Here is a 16,815-nt window from a genome sequence, read left to right as displayed (position 1 = left end):
CGGAGGAGGAGGAAGAGGAGGAGGAGGAGGCGGCGGCCGGGAGCCGGGGAAGAGGGGCGGGGGGTGGGCCGGGGGAGGGGAGGAGCGGGATTTGCGGAGCGCGGCGCCGCCGCCCGGAGCCGGCGGGCCCGAGAGTGACCGAGTCACGGCGGGCGCCGGCGGAGCCGCGGCGTCGGACCCGCCTCCTGGAGGAGCTCAGCCTCGGCCAGGCCCGGCCCCATTCCCGCCCCGTGCCGCCTCCCCGCCGCAGCCGCCGCCGCCGCCGCGGGAGCGCTCCGCTGCCCACCCCGCCCCCGCGGCCGAGCCCGGGAGTCGAGTGGGAGTCGGCCGGCCGGCGCGGGCAGCGCCGGGACCCCGCGGGGGACACTGCAGCCGGAGCCCGGGAGGGGCCGCGCCGCCACCGTCTGAACTAGGATGTCCCGACATGAAGGTGAGAGGAGCCCCCACCCCCACCGCCAGGGCCTCGGCCTACCCCGCCCGGGCCGGGCGCCGCGGAGGGCGGCCGGGAATCGGCGGAGACTTGGGCCGAGCCCGAGCCGGGCCCGAGGCGCCGGGCCCGAGAGCGAGCGAGGGCGGAGAGCCGCGGCGCAGCCGCCGCCGCTGCCGCCGACACCGCCGCGGCCCTGAACTGGGCCTGGTGCCGGAGGCGGGGCGACCGGGCAGGCCGGAGGGTTTGCACTGTCATGGGGCGGGGGAGGGGGAGGGGAGGCGGGGGGCCCGTTACCGGCGGGAGCCGGGCCCTCGGGACTGATACCGGACGCCGCGGCCCGCCCGCCAGGCCCCGGAGTCGCTGGGCCCCGGCGCGGCCTAGCGCTCCCGCCGTCCCGGAAGGGCCCGGTGCGGCCGCCGAGCGGGGCCGCAGACGGCGGCAGGAGACCGAGGAGCCGGCCCGGGACCCGGCGGGCGCGTCCGGTCGCCGGGAGACGACGGCGAGCGCCCCTGCCTGCGGGCGACTGCGGGGCGGGCGGGAAGGCTCTGCGGCCGGGGAACGGGAAGCCCCCGCCGCCTGGAGCCCGCCCCGGCCTCGCGGCTAGGCCTCGGCGCGGCCCTGAGCTCGGGTAACCAAGTTCCCGGGGCGGATCCGTCCCGGCCGGGCGAGCAAACTCCCTGCTCGGTCACCCGGTAGGAGGGGGACTGGCTCCCGGCCGGCCGTGGGCCCCTCTCCCGGCGTGCATGTCTCCCTAAACCAGGTTTTGGTAAATGACCGTGGTGAGGTCTGTTAGTGGTCAGGGAGCGTTTTGGACTTTGTTTTGCGATTTAAAAACATGATGGGGGTACAGTTGCAAATCAGCAGACAGCTCTAGCCCGGCCCCAGGGCACAAAGAGAAAAATGTTTAGAGCCGAGGTATAGGCGTTGATCTGGTAAAAAATAAGTTAACTTCAGTTTGCTGCCATATGGTTTAGAAAAGAGGGAGGGGGGTTGTGTTTTCTTTGTTTCACTACCACAGGTCTTTAAATAAAAAGTATTACGAGACTTGGCGAAAAGTTTATCCTGGTAAGGTTAATGCAACATTGTAGAAGTGGCTTGAAGATATTGTGTACTCTGGATGTTAAAATACTGTATAGGTGATGTAGGAGTGGAGAAAGTTTAGTGAGTCACATTTGTGTGTGCATCACACTGTTAGAAGGGTATTCTTAGGGAAATACAGGCCTTAGACTTTAAAGATTGAAAAACTCAGATTCAAAATTATATTCAGAGCATTACTAATTATAATGTAATTTGAGATGGACTCCAAGAAAATATTGTGTCCAAGGGTTCTGTATTTTAAAGTCAGAAAACTAATAGGAAATAGGTTATATTTTCTTCACTTACTGTGTATAAGTGTTGGACAGTTTGAAATAATAAGGTACATAGGCTCATAGAAATATTTAGAAGCTATGCCTATTTTCCCATTTTCTTCTACTTAATGGCAATACATTTTCTATCTTGTAATTTAAAAGAAGTTGTAATTAAAGTTATAATAAAATTTTAATTGGGGATATTAAAGTTTATCTTAGGCTGAAGTCGTGTGTACATTGACCACCTTCAAGACAAAACGAAAGTGAGTAATGGCTGCAGGCTCTCTTACTCATAAGAACTAGGAGAGTTAAAGTTACAGAATCATAGCAATGGAAGAAGGGTGTTTGAGACCCATTCTCCTTGCTTTAAGAAAATATCCAGGTAGTTCCAGATGGAATATTCAGATTGAATGGTGTCCTGGGAAGATTCCTTTACCCTCAGTAATCTTTTAGAGTAATTAAAATCCCACAGCGTGAACATTCTTGAATGTAACACAAATTCTGTAATTTAAGCCCAGTTTTCCCTGTTTGGTCCTGTGGAAAGGCATGTGGTCATGAAACTTACATTTACCGTTTAGTTACTTGAATATTACTGAACTCCTCAGCACATGAATAGCACACCTTTTCTGGTAACTTACATAATGCCAGAGGTTTCTGAAAAAGGAGCATTCCTATAATATATCAGTTTAAGACTTATAGTACAATATTTGACAAGTGATTACTTTTTAAGGGTCTGGTTTATGGCCTAAGGCAGGAATGGCAGTCTCATTAAGAATCACATTTAATTCATTAGATATATGTTTTGTGGAATTTTAGTTTAGGCTGCCAGTTATTTTCATCAGTAGAAATTTAGCCTATCAACAAATGTAGAGTTTGACACCCTCGATATTATAGTTTGTTTCTTACCCTTTCTTCTTTGGGCCAAGTAATCCCATTTCTTTAGTGGTATGATTTTTGAGACCTTTCAATCATCTGTCCACCTCCAAATTCTCTGTAGTTGTTGTTTTCCTTTCAGTAGTATGACCCAGGACTGGGTGTAGTAGTCTGCGAAAAGATCTGAACTGAGCTGCCTGTACTGTTGTGCTTGCATTGTTCTTCCTTTTCAGTGCCTTCTGTAGGCATGTAATTTGTTAGTTTGTCTTTGGGCCCATCCTAATGAGTTGCGCTATTTTATATGTAACATGTAACTTTGGACAACACAGCCCCAGGATGGACATCTGTCAAGCTTAGAGTCTGTACTTGGTGAAGCAGTGGACTACCTCTGAGAAATGAGATGCAACTAGAAGCATAGAAAAATGTCCTAGCCCAGGGGTCAGCATGCTTTTTTCTGTAAAGGACCAGGTAGTAAGTATCATAGTCTTGGCAAGCTATAAGGTCTCTGTCCACTCTGCCGTTGTAGTATAAAAGCAGACAGCATGTAATTAATGAGCACAACCATGTTCCGGTGAAAACTTTCTTTATGGAACTGCTGTTGAATTTCATTTTAATTTTCATGTGTCATGACATATGATTCTTTGTTTTACCATTTAAAACTGTAAAAATTGTTCTTAGCGTGCAGGCTGTTCAAACACAGGAGGTGGCCAAATTTGGCCCATTTTGGCCTGCAGGCTATAATTTGCCTACTTTTACTCTAGAGTAGAGCTTTAGAGAGCTGATAGAACTGGAATTGTTGGGAGTCCAGAAAGGGCCCGCTCTGCTTGGTGTTTCCTTTGGGAATGGGGAGCAAGTCCATGGACTGAGCCAGTTCTGTACCTGTTTCCAGCAGTACCATGTCAATTGGGATAGAAGTCATTGTTCCTGAGGCATGGGAAGCAGACTCCCCAACCACCTTCCCAGACACTGTCTGAGTGGAGATGATGGTATTCTACATTGTCTCCCGCTTGCCCAACGTGACTTTTCCAACCAGAATTCCAGGGCCTTTTAATTCACTTTGTAACGTTCTTGTCACGTTAACAAACATTTTACAACATCAGTTCCTAGTCACTTTATGTTCAACATACCAACACCATCTAGTTCCATGTTATACACAGTGAAACCAATCATTTTCTATTTCATTTGTAAGAGTATTTTTTTTAATGTTTCACTACATACTTTCCTTTTAAATACATTTAAAGTATAACTGTGTTATGCAGAGCTTAAAAACTATATAATAGCTTTGCACATATTTTTAAAAACATCAAATTACTCAGTGCTTATTAGCTAAAATGAAATTATGAGTGTTCTTGCATGAGTTGGAGCCTAATTGATTACCTGGGGTTATTACCTTAAATCATTCAACCTTTTTTTATTCGCTACTATGTATAAGGCCCTGGGTTAGTTACGGAGAATGTGGGGATGAATGAACAAGACACAGCTTCTCACCTTAAGTTTGGTGGGGAAGGTGCATGTGTGCACAGCTTCTACCGCCCAGTAGACATACCATAAGGAAGGGATAAACAAATTGATGACAAAATAATTACCAACTTTTTTCTTGCTAATTTTGCCCAATTTCAGAGAGGGAATCTACTGTGATTCCTAACTCCTTTTTCTTGAGTGCCGCCTCAGCTTTTTTGTGGGCTACTCTCGATTTTGGATAAAATTGTTCAAGATTTCAAATAGAGTTCCTTTCTGTACCTGATTTATATTTCCCCTAGTTTTTTGAAGATTTTCATATGTAAAAATGATAGTGAATAAATGGACAAGTGATGATACTGTGTTATTCTCAGAAGCATCTGATACTGTTTATTTTCAGAATGTAATGTACAAGAGTAAGTAGGCCATTACTCTAGTTTTTGAAAGTTGTACCATTTTTTTGAAATTGTAGAACTCTTCTGTTAGTAGATTTCTCTTCTCTGAAAGTGCTGTCTGATGCTAAAAATGCACATGCAGACAATCCCGTAGTGAATTGCAATAATTTTGTTTTCAGGATTTGGGGACTGGAAAGCCAGGATTGGCAATTAGCATGTGATTTTAATGTGGTGACTTTTGCCTTCCTGTGGCAAAGTAGATTCACTCCCACTGAAAAGAGCTTTGCCATCATGTCAGACAACTTATTTTACTTAAATGATCTGTTGAAAGATTATGACATTCTTACTTGACTTTAAATTTCAATAAATCATGAATTACATTTACCTTGACTTTCAATAAAGGATAGAACATAAATATTTTAATTTCTGGGGTCTTCGATTTCATGATTTTGTATAAAGTTGATTTTGAAGCCCATTTTCCCCATATATTGACATATGTGTTAAAGTTAAAATGTGATGAAATATAACTTCCCTCTCTTATTTTAAATTAGAAATTTAATTTGGAAGAAATTCCTTTTAGTCTTAGAATTTTAAGAATTTATTAGCAGCAATCTTGCTTAAAGATTGAAAACTTTTTCACAGTGGAAAATTAGGAAGCTTCTGATGTGAAACTACCAAATTCCTTCATATTACACTTGCGACATTTCAGAAAAGAAATCCATGCCCTTATGAGTCATTACTTAATTTTCAAAAATCAGCTTTATAACATCTACCATATATATTTGCTGAGGTTTGGGTGTTTCTTTTAGACTGGGGGTTCCAAAAGTTGTTCTTAGTGAAGATTAAGGTATCGTTGTGTTATCCTAAAAATAGTGTGTTTTTAATTTCATTATAAATATTGCTGTGTGGCTACATTGATGAATACGGAAACGTTTCCTACCCATCATACTCATAAAATTTAAAAGGAGTGCTATTCATAATTAAAATCTTTGTTGATAAAAGTTTCATTTCATGTTAATTTTAGTGTTGTGCTAGGAGCCATGATGTTGTTCATTTCCTTAAAATGATATGGTATGCTTTTTTAGTCACTTAAGCTATTCATTATAATTGAAGAAAGAGTCTGTAAGAGGTATACAGATCAGAGCATTTTTTAAATGTGCTAATTTTTATATATTATCTATGTCCTGATTCATGTTGGAGATATTGGATAAGGCAGACAGTTTCCTGAGGGAACAAATTACCTACGTTCCATGGGAAGGAAGTGAGTATTTTGGGTGAAAAGAGAGGACTTTTTGGGGATGGTAAGGACAAGAGGCCAGGAGGGTGATGGCAGAGGAAAGTTAGGGTGGGCCTGAAGCTTGGAAATTATCTGTAGTCACAGGGAGTCAGAAACACAAAACTAACTCCTATGCCGATGAAATGTCTTAAGAGCTGCATGCCAGGAGGTAAAAACTCACTGTCCTGTGAAACTAGCAAGAGATGAATTGCCTGATTAGGCACCTTCCAGGGTGCCATCCCTGCTACCTTTCTCACTGCCTTCCCACATGTTTGTTAATCCGTGTTTTTAGCTGTGTCTTTCTGAATAGTGACAAGCAGAGTGTGGGTCTATCCAGTTCATATACATGGTCTGTGTATCTTTTCAGGGCCACAGTACCAGCCATCAGTCCAGCAGACTTTGCCCGTAGCCACAAGGGGTATCAGGGAGAAAGTATGGATGGATCCTTGCAAATCCATCACTGCTGTGAGAAAAAACCAGCTGAAATCACAGGAGTGGGTCGGTCAATCAAGTCACCTTCAGCTTGGAGGGACAGACAATAAGTGGGTGAAGCCTCTTGACATCATGACTAATTAGGTTTGCACATTATGTTCTGCTGAAGTGTGTGTCTGTGTGTTCCTTCTCTTGGTAGTATTCATTGCCACTGTCATGAACTTCAAATTTTGCTACAGTCAGAGGATCTTCATTCAGAGCGCCACTTTAGAGTGCTAACTTGATGAGTTGACCATTCGAACAGTCACAGGTATACTCAACTATAATGTTTGGTTTTGACTTTGGTTTCTTTTGTTCCTTAAGACTCTGTCACCCTCCCCATCCACCCAGCAAAGTTAAGTTCCTCCGGTAGCACTCCTGCCTCATTCTCCAGGCGTTTTTTTATGCTGCAATTGTTTACTTGTCTGCCTGCCCCACAAACTACCTGAGGGGTAGATATAGTGTTACACTTACCTTTGTACCCTACCACCTAGCATAGTGTCTGGCCTTTGGAGGCCCAGTGAACATTTGCCGGTGATTGTTAGAGATGTTAATACTTGTCTAAAAAATGGTGAGACTGGACAATGCATTCCTGTTTTTATCTGGAGGAACTGGTTAAGAGGGAGAGAGATTGTAGGAAAGAGAACTTGGAACTTCCATAAAAGTAAGAAGGGATGAATAAACTATGTACATAGAATGAAAATAACTTAGGGTAGCTGACTCCTGTGGGGATGGCCTGGGACTGGACTCCGAGGTACTGTTTTGTTCTCCTTCTGGCTCTGGTTTCAGATTAGCTGTGGGTTCTGCATATTAATTGTACTGTGTATGAGTTTTTTGGTTCATTCAGTCATTCATTCAGCAAATATTTATGGACTGCCTACTCAAGTACCACTCAGTCATCTCCAGAGCTTGCCGCAAGTTGTTGACCCTTGCTGCAGGATGATGATATTCAGCGGGTTAGAAACACATGTTTGGGAATTAAATGCTGTTGCATAGGTTGTGGCTCTTTTCCAGTGTGCTCGAGTTAGTCCTTGAAGTTTATGTATTATGACAGGATAATTAAGTCATGTAAGTGTTTTAATGTTTTGGCAATATTTGCTCCCCCCTCCTTTTTCTTTTTTTTTTTTAAGCTTATTTTCATTCACGCTTCACAATCACTTCTAATGCTGTCCAGCAGTATATTTCTTTCTTTAACAATATTATCCTTAGACTGTAAGACTCAACACACATCTGCATATATAAGTATCTTTTTGATATTGAATACTTAGAAAAGAGCTCAAGGGATTAAGCTTTTTGTATTCAGTATAGTTTTTTTGCGAAGTCCTTATGGTTATATAGCAACTGTTGGGGTGAGTAACTAGACCCTACTTCCTTCTGTTATTCTTCCTCAGCCAGCATTCTCCTTTGGTGTCCTCTGTGATTGTAGAGGTTTGACAGTGCAAGCAAATGAGAAACTTTCTAAGTCAGGAGTTAACATTGAAATAAAATGGGCGGGGATTATATAAAGGAGTTGTTACAGTTGTGTCCCTTCTCTGCAAGAATGAAATACATGCTGGGAGCTGGGGGTTGGTTTGGTGTTGGGAACCAGGTAGTTTTCATAATCAGAGATCTTATGTTCATCCTTATTGACACTACTAGGGATTCTGACACAGTTAATTGCAATTTGAATTGAATGTCACCTGTTCACGTGTTTGTATAGCTATAGATATGGATATACATAGTAGTCACAGAGGTAGAACCAGTCTTCCTATCCTTGGGAAAAATGGTGATTAGAACCTCAAGTTACAGTGGATGAGCATCTGGCCCGTGGTGATCCTGTATTAGGCCAGGATCAGGGAGCTTCACTCCATGTCAGACATACTGCATATCTTCATGCTCATTCATTGTTCCATATCATTTTCTGCAAGCTTCTTAGAAATCACCCAAATGGTAGAGGAGATAGCAAATCTACTTGCAGAATTGGGGTGCATGATCACACTGTCCAACAGAAATCTAATTGCAAGTCACATGTAATTTTAAATTCTCTGATAGCTACAGTAACAAAACTAAGGAAGTGAAATTAATTTTAATAATTTAATGCTTTTAACCCAATATATACAAAACAGCATTTCAACATGCAATCAGTATACAAATTGTTTATGAGATATTTTTACATTCTTTATTCTTTACAATGCTATAAAAATCTAGGGTATAGTTCACACTTAATACTTTTCAATTTAGATGCTAGATTTTCATAAAGAATACTTGGTCTTGGGCTTCCCTGGTGGCGCAGTGGTTGAGAGTCCGCCTGCCGATGCAGGGGACACGGGTTCCTGCCCCGGTCCAGGAAGATACCACATGCCGCGGAGCGGCTGGGCCCGTGAGCCATGGCCGCTGAGCCTGCGCGTCCGGAGCCTGTGCTCCGCAACGGGAGAGACCACAGCAGTGAGAGGCCCGCGTACAGCAAAAAAAAAAAAAAAAAGAATACTTGGTCTTAGTTGAGACATACTTTAGACTCGTATATCGGGGGTCTGCTGATTCATCTTTTGATCATGTACTGTCTCTTTTTGTAAGTACATGTTGATGCAGTATTGCCATCTACTTAATGGTCTGTTCATTAACATTCTAGATTTCTGTTCCTAGAATTTCTCTCCTATGAAGCTAGGTTTTACCTTACTTTTTCACCTTAAAGTTATTTTTAACTTACTTTAACTGCATATAACCATCACAGTAGAAACCTACTTTATAAACAGCTACAAATGTATATAAATTCTAATCCCTTTGTGAGCTGTTCAGATTGATGAGGTATAAAGTAATGGCTTCAGGGTGATTTTAATGTGAGTTTGGGGGTTATTTTAAAGTCCCCTGCGTTGACAAATGTAGAATTTGCAAAAATTGTTACTAGTCCATTTCAAGTTCTATTACGGTGAATTCATCATTTGAAAACAGTGACCCCTAGGCTTGGTAATTTATTGTCGATATATTTCATTGTATAGATTAGATCTCTAGTATCCATCTCCAAAAGTCTCTTGGCATCTAGCAATAGAAAGACAGGTGGTTATGATTGTTCTTTAAAGTAATTTTAAGGAAACTGACTATGGAGTTAATACTTAGCCCACTATCAGGGTTAGCCACCCACTGGTGACTTCTCTCTTTTACCTATTTGGCTTATTGTTTTCCAGTTACAGCTGGATTTGCAAGTGAAAATAGAGTGTTTGGAAGATAATCTGTTAAAAATTAAAGACCTAGTGTTTTTCTGTCTTCATTTTATTGGAGCAACATTTCCACTGAGCAGTCAGTTTTACGGTTCTTTTTTTTTTTTTCCCTGCAGTCCCCCTCCAGCCAGATCACTGGAACATAAGGAATCTGTGGCTCGCTCTCTCTTTTTTTTTTTAATAGTATAAAAATGCTAGTACTGTCATTTTTGGGTACTCTCATCCAGTGGTTCTCAAAGTGTGGTTCAGGACCAGCAGTATCAGCATCACCTGGGAATTTGCTAGAAATGCAGATTCTTGGACTCTACCCTAGACCTACCAAATCAGAATTTCTGGGGGTCGGGCCCAGCAGTCTGTGTTTTAACAGGCTCCTACCTGGACCCAGTTACAACCAAAGGCATTCTTTGCCTGAGGTTGTTATTGCTGGTGACAGGCACACAATGGTTGTGGGACCACTTTTCATGGTGTGATACTAACCAAATGGAAATGGAGCTCATGACCTTGGCATCATTCTTCTTGAACGTCATGCTGTTGTCACCTGAGGAGGTGCAAGAGGAGCATAGCTCTCTGCTCCAGACTAGTTCTATTTGTTTGTTTACTCAACATATATTTATTGAATCTGTACTAGGGGCTAGGCACTATTCTGGCCACAAGGAAACCATAGTGAACAAAACAGAGAAGCTTCCTGTCCCTCTGACACTCACACTCTATTAGAAGGAGTATACTGGGGGTGTATGGCCTACAAGCCAAACTTGGCCACTGCCTGTTTTGGTCAATAAAGTTGTATTGGAGCACAGCCACATCTCCTCTTTCCCATATTGTCTAAGCTGCTTTGTGCTACAGTGGCAGGATTGAGCAGTTGTGACAGAGAAAGCTGAACATATTTATTCTCTGCCTCTTGGCAGAAAAGGTTTGTGGATCCCTGAGAAAGACCATGAAAGAATGAATAAGTAACAGTGTTAGGAGGTGACAAGTGTTACAAGAACCCATACAACAGGTTAAGGGAATAGAGAACGGGGGCCTACTTTAGATACGGTGGTCAGGAAGGGCCTTTCTGAAGACAGAACTTTAAAAGAAAAAATTTGAATTAAGTGAAGGATGTGTAAAGGAGGGTACAGCAAGTACAGAGGCCTTGAGACTTGGAATGCTCTGGGAACAGCAGTGAGGCCACTGTGGATGGCGGACAGTGATCGAGGGGGAAGAGGTAGGAAATGGAGTTGGCATAGCCAGGCCAGACCCTGCATACCCTGTATGGTGGGCTGTGGTGAGGACTGTTGAATTGTTAGTGCTTTGAGAAATACACTGTAGAAGCCCTTCTTTAGAGAGATCTTTCTGGCAAAGGCTGGAAACTAAATCCCTAATGAAGCACATTCCAGCATCTCTAAGAAACATTTATTTTTGAACTTTCCCCTATACTCTTCACTCTAGGGAGTCCACCAAGTAGGAGAATGGGAGGGAGTAGACTGCAGAGCTAAGAAAACATGAGCGAGTTGGAGAGAGGTAGATGGGACAATACTGAGGAGACCACGGTTTCTAGAACAGGAGACTCCCATATGCCAGTAAGTCCTAACTTCCAGTTCAGTGCTAGGAATCTGGTTTCTGTAAAAGGATACTAATATACTTCTTTGGCCTCTTCCCAAGGGTTGTTGTGGAGATGAAATGCCAGCACATGTAAGAATGTTTTCTAAGTTAGATAAAGTGCTGCACAAATGTAAGGTGATGGTATTTTTATTATGGGAGATAAGATTAGAAAGGAAGATTGGAGCAAGGTAGATAGGGAAGGATTTTGATTGCCACACTAAGGTCAGTCTTTTCCTTTTTCCATACAGGTTATGGGATGGAAGGGGGGTTGGGGTAGTGCATCAAAAGTTTTAAGCAGAGAAAGGGCATGATGAAGAGTGGCATGTTTTAGGAAGAGTAGTGGGGTCCGTGTGCAGGGTAGGTTGGTGCCTGGGGCAGGGACCAGTTAGAGACTCTGGCGGAATGAGCTTGAAGTTAAAAGGACCTGAATTAGTCAGTGACAGTAGGAGCAAAAAGAAAAAATATGACTTGAGAGAAAGTCCTATTGCAAGAGAGGAAGGACTAAAGTATAATTTCAGGACAACCAGCCAGGGTGCTGGGAGGATAGCAGGTTCTTTTGGTAGTTAAGGAAGATAGGAAGGGACAGGTGGGGAAAAGATGGGGAAGAGAATAACTTTCAGCTTTTGACGTTCTGAATTTAAGGTGATGGTAGGCCATTAGGTAGAAATCAGGAGTTGAGAAATACTACACTGGGCCTCAGGAGAGAGAAATCTTGGTTAGAAAAAAGCCCCCTACATTGAAGTCTGGGGATTGGCTAGATTTCTAAGGAAGAAGGCATCTAGAGAAGGGAGGATCAGAGAGCAAAGGGAGAACCATGATTGTGATGTGACTTGGAAGCCACAGACCGTTCCTGACCACCCATCATCTGCAATAGCACTTGTCATGCAAGTATTGACTTACTCCTTTAGATACAGGCTGCTTTGAATGGGGTGAGAGGTAGAGTAGATGAGGAGGTGGGAAGGGGAGGAACTAATACTAACCAAACATTTGCTATAGTAATAGTAGTATTTATTGAGTGCTTACTATCCGAGGGGCACTGTGCTCAGCATTTCACATGTACCAACTCATTTAGTTCTCACAACTGTCCTGTGAGGTGTATATTTATTATCCCAGTGTAATGGATGAGGAAGTTGAAGCACTGAGTTCAGTACCTTGCCCAAGGTCACACAGTCTGCGATGAAGCTGGAATTCAAATCCAGGTCTGGGTTCTCAACATTAAGCTGTACTCTGTACCAGGCACTTTATAGACTGGTTCCTACAGCAGGGATCACAATTAAAAGGCTTAGTAAAATTTCAAAACAACCCAGCAGATATGTTATCCTGCTTTACAAATTAGGGATTTGAGTCTAAGTAAGAGAGGTTAGCTTATTTGTCCTAGGTCACCCAGGTAGTAAGTGGTAAAGCCAGGACTTGAACTCAGTTCTGTCAAAAACCAAAGCCCATGATCATTTTATTTCATTCAGGTCAGTAAACTTTGTGTACAGAGCTAGGTAGCAAGTACGGCTTTGCAGGCCGCGTGGTCTCGACTGCAGCTACTCTACTCTGCTGCGGTGGTATGAAAGCAGCCATAAGACTAAACATAAACAGATGAGCGTGGCTATAATCCAATAAATCTTTATTTGTGGATACTGAATTTGAATTTCATATAATTTTCAGGCATCACTGAATATTATTCTTTTTAAAATTTTCTAAACATTTTTAAATGTAAAAACTGTTCTTAGCTTGTCGGTTGGACAAAACAGGTGGTGAGCCAGATTTGGCCCATGGGCAATGGTTTGCTGACTCCTACTTTAATCCATTCATTTAATAAATATACATTGAATACTTTCTCTATGCGGAGACATTGTGTTGGGCACTGGGGATGAAAAGCAGAGGGAGTTCCAGTTCCAGCCTTCTAAGATGAGACAGGTAATTATAATACAATGTAGTATGAACTATAATAAATTTATACCTGCAAGGTATAGTGAAGGAATAGATATGGGAGGCTTCTCAGTTTTATGGATGAATTCATGAATGCATCCCAAAAGGAGTTATGTATTTGAGCTGTATCTGATGTTGGGGAAGAGTATCCCATGGAAAGAGACATGGGCAGAAAGAATTTTGCTCTGAGGGGAGGCCATAAGAAATTTAACATTATTGGAGCAGAAAGGGAGGGGCTGATGCCAGGAGATGAACCTTGTCAATAGGATAGGTTAATGGGAACGAGTTTTTAGGAAATTTTCAACCAGTATGACTTTTCTGTTCTAGAAAGAGATGCTCTGAAGGATGGATTTGCGGGGGGTGGGGCGGGGGGACGGACAGGTAAGTTACCACAAGATAAGATAATTGCTATAGTGGGTGCAAATGAGAGACCTATCTGGTGAATGGTTAGGCGTGGGGATTTTGGAATAATGAAGAGTCTAGGAAAACTCGGGGTTTGGGCTTCATTAGTTGGGCAGTGCTATTCATCAAGATGCATATCTAGGACAAAGAAGCATGCTTTAAGGGTGAAGGTGGGAAGTAGGGAAAAGAGAAGTGACTTCCATATTTAGCATGTTGGGTTTGAGGTACCTGTGGGACATCCGGGTAGAGATGACCAGGGACAGTTGAACATGTGGGTCTGGAATTCAGGAGGAATAGGTCTGGGCTAAGATAAATCCATAGTGGTAGAGTTGATTGCTCAGTGATGGTGAGAACATACAGATTAAGAAGATTGGTAGACCAATCATTCAGCCCTTGGGAAAAGTTCACGTTCAAGGAGCAGGAGGACTGGCTGAAGGGGATAGCCTGGAGAGCGGGAGAGCCAGGGGAGAGCATTGTCACTGAAACTTAGGAAGGTGACGTTCTGGAAGGAGGATATGGTTAGTATTGCCGCAGAAAGGTCAAGAAGATAAGGAGTGAAGTGTTCTTTGGCTGGGACTGTTGGAGTGAGGAAGGTTGTGGAACTTAATGAGCACCTTCAAAGGCATAGGCTGGAGCCCAGATTGCAGTGTATTCAATCCTGAAGGAACATGAGAAACTGGAAACACTTCTTAAAGATTAAGCTGTGAAGGAAAGGAGAGATGTCTGTAGCTAAAAGGTAGATACTACAGACTGATACTAAAGACTGGGAAAAGTCATTCACTCAACAAATACTGTGCCAGGTACTGGTGTTGAAACTGGGGATAGAGTAATGAAAGATAAGAGGAAGTTCTCAGCGTAGAGCTTATGTTTTAATGGGGAGGTTGGATACAGAAAAGGAACACATAATTTAATTTTGGTTACTGATACTCTGAAGAAGATAAAGCAGACTGGGGGATTAAGGATTGAATATGATGGGAGGTGAATGAGTGGTCTGTGTGTTTTTTAAAAAAAGATTGGTCAAGAAAGCCTTTCAGAGGAGGGTGACCCATCTCAAGCAGAGACTTCAAGTATACAAGCCCTGGAGTTAGAATGAAGTAGGCTATGCGAGGAACAGGGTGGCTGGAGCTGACTAGGTGAGGAGGTGGGGATAGCCTGGGCCAGATTACATGGGGCTTTACAGGTGATGGTGGGGCATTGGGGTTTAGTCCTTTTAATGTGGATCTAACAAGGACACAGGCAGGCCAGGTGGGTGAGAGGAGGGCCATTTACTGAGATGTGGAGGGGAGGAGCATTTGTGGAGGCTGGAGTCAGGAGTTCCGTTTCAGACATATTAGGTAAGAGATGTCTGTTAAATGTTCACGTGGAGACGTGTGCTGAATCAACTGGAGTTGGTTGAATGAGTGTGAACAGGTACAGGCTCAGCAATATCATTAGGTATCTTAAAGTCAAGACTTGGTGTGATTCTGCTGCCTTTCTTTCCAGTTTATTGTGGCTTGAGTCCCTGAACCTTTTAGTAGGTAAGTGTCTGTTTGGGGGGGCCTGTGAACCTGTTTTTTTCCCCCAAAGTAGCAAGAGAGAGGGAGCATAGAGGTCACAAGCCCAGTGTGTCTCCTGTGCCAGTGTTGCAGTGATATAGGTCCAGGCCAGGAGAGCTCAGTGTGGAACTTAGGCCAGTTTGGCAGCTGGATAATGAATTAGTTTATTTGAATCCTTTTCTCTCCAATAAAATCAAGAGAAGATAGAATAATAGACCTTTTGGTCCAGAAGGAAATCAACCTTTTTTTTCCCCAAATAAAATTGCAGTCTGGAAAGGCTGAGTCACACTACCTGAGATCACAGTGAGGGCTAGAATTCAGATCCTATGACTCTTATTCCAGGCTCACTTCGTACTATATATGCTGCTGGGATGAAGTTACCCAAAACTGTAGGCTCAGGGAGAGTTATTAGTTTGTAGATACTCTGAGGCTAGATTTCTTCAGTGGATAAAATTTTCTGTTCACTCAAGGTTTTTTTTTTCTGAGATGCTGACTAGTAAATTTATCCATGGGACTTTGGAGCCAGACCACCAGGGTTCAGACCCCAGCCTGGTCACTTCCTTTACAAACTGTGACCTTGGGTAAGTTGTTCACCTCTGTGTGTATCATTTCATGAGGTGGGCATAATGCTAGGGTGGTTATATTTGATGGTTATTATATATATAATGTTTAGAATAGTGCCTGGCATATGGTAAGCACTCATTGTCTGAGCCATCATCATCATTTTCATCTTGGACGTACGAAACAGTTGTCTACCATACTTCTCAGTTCTGTGCCTGTAATTTGAGTGTTAACGTTATGCAAAGTATATAAGAGAAGATATAGGAAGGTAGGGTAAGATAAGGTATATAAGGTAAGATATAGTCTCTACCTTTGAGGAATTTGCATTATAATGGAGGGAGAAGTTTTAAAAGGCTTACCTATTTGTTATAGGACAGTGAAAGCCATGAATAATCTCTTACTTTCCTAACATTCTGTGAATCTGAGTGTTCAGATGAAGGCAAAGGGACTAAGGAGAAAGAGGTTTGAGCAAGTTTTGTGGATAAGGGACTTGCCTGGGTAGAGGTGAAGCAGACATTCCAGACCAATGGGGTGGGCAGAAATGAGTATGTAATAAGAAGGCCAAGGTAGGAAAACACAATTTGTGAGAATTTGTGAACAGTGAAAAGAACAGTTTTGCTAGGGAAAAGGCCCATGAAAAATAGTAGTGATTAGGATATATTGAGGATATATCAAAACCAAGCATACCAGACTTATCTCTTTTGATTGGGCTTCTAAATTGGTATATCAAAGTATCGCCATAGACAATATCTTTCATTAAGGTGTATAAAAGACTGTCATTGTCCTCGTGGACAGGATATTAGCTCTATTAGATGATGATGTCAGAGGAGTGCATCACTGATTGAGTAGCTCAGAGTGTTGATCCGTAGATTAGTGGCAACCTAGAGTAAAGAGAGGACTAAGGAGGTGATTCTGTACCTCTTTTTTTCTGTTCTAAGATTTTTTTTTAATTGACTGAGATTAACACATTGGTAATATGTTCCCCTGTTCTATTAACCAGGTTCATCACATCAGCATTTTGCCATTTTTAAATCAATTTCCTACCCCCTTCCTTTTGGGGGGGTTTGAACATTTTTAAAGCAAATCCGAGACCTGTGTATTATTTTACCCACAAATATTTCAGTATTTATCCCGTTGATAGGGATGCACACACACGTGCACACACACGTGCCACAGTATCATTATCACACCTCACAAAATTAACAGCAATTCTCTAGTATTATATAATACCCAGTTCATCTTCAGTTTTCCCAGTAGTCTCAGAAACGTCTTTTTAAAGTTAGTTTGTTAAAATCAGGATCCAAAGAAGGTCCACATAATTACATTTGGTTGTTATGTCCTTTAAAATCTCTGTAACAGCCCCCCACCCT

At 42.9% G+C, this 16,815-nt stretch overlaps 1 protein-coding gene and 1 long non-coding RNA gene across 2 annotated transcripts in view; both read left to right on the top strand.

Annotated features, from left to right (window-relative positions):
- The first annotated feature begins 128 nt into the window (after positions 1 to 128).
- KCMF1 (potassium channel modulatory factor 1) overlaps positions 129 to 16,815 on the top strand; it is a 76,020-nt gene continuing 59,333 nt past the window's right edge. The window contains exon 1 of the mRNA XM_027129209.1: positions 129 to 430. Coding sequence (XP_026985010.1) covers positions 415 to 430 — 16 coding nt within the window. The 5' untranslated portion in view covers positions 129 to 414. The remainder of the gene's footprint in view (positions 431 to 16,815) is intronic.
- Positions 946 to 16,815, top strand: part of LOC113632192 (uncharacterized) — a 33,488-nt gene continuing 17,618 nt past the window's right edge. The window contains exons 1-3 of the long non-coding RNA XR_003437721.1: positions 946 to 1,058; positions 6,149 to 6,323; positions 6,413 to 6,523. This is a non-coding gene — a long non-coding RNA (uncharacterized LOC113632192). The remainder of the gene's footprint in view (positions 1,059 to 6,148; positions 6,324 to 6,412; positions 6,524 to 16,815) is intronic.

This window comes from Aethalodelphis obliquidens, unplaced genomic scaffold, assembly GCF_003676395.1.
Source record: "Aethalodelphis obliquidens isolate GAN/ISIS:26980383/991018 unplaced genomic scaffold, ASM367639v1 scaffold35, whole genome shotgun sequence".
Classification (NCBI taxonomy): domain Eukaryota; kingdom Metazoa; phylum Chordata; class Mammalia; order Artiodactyla; family Delphinidae; genus Aethalodelphis; species Aethalodelphis obliquidens.
Note: the sequence above shows the minus strand (reverse complement) of the source record. Positions and strands in the feature narration are given on the sequence as shown.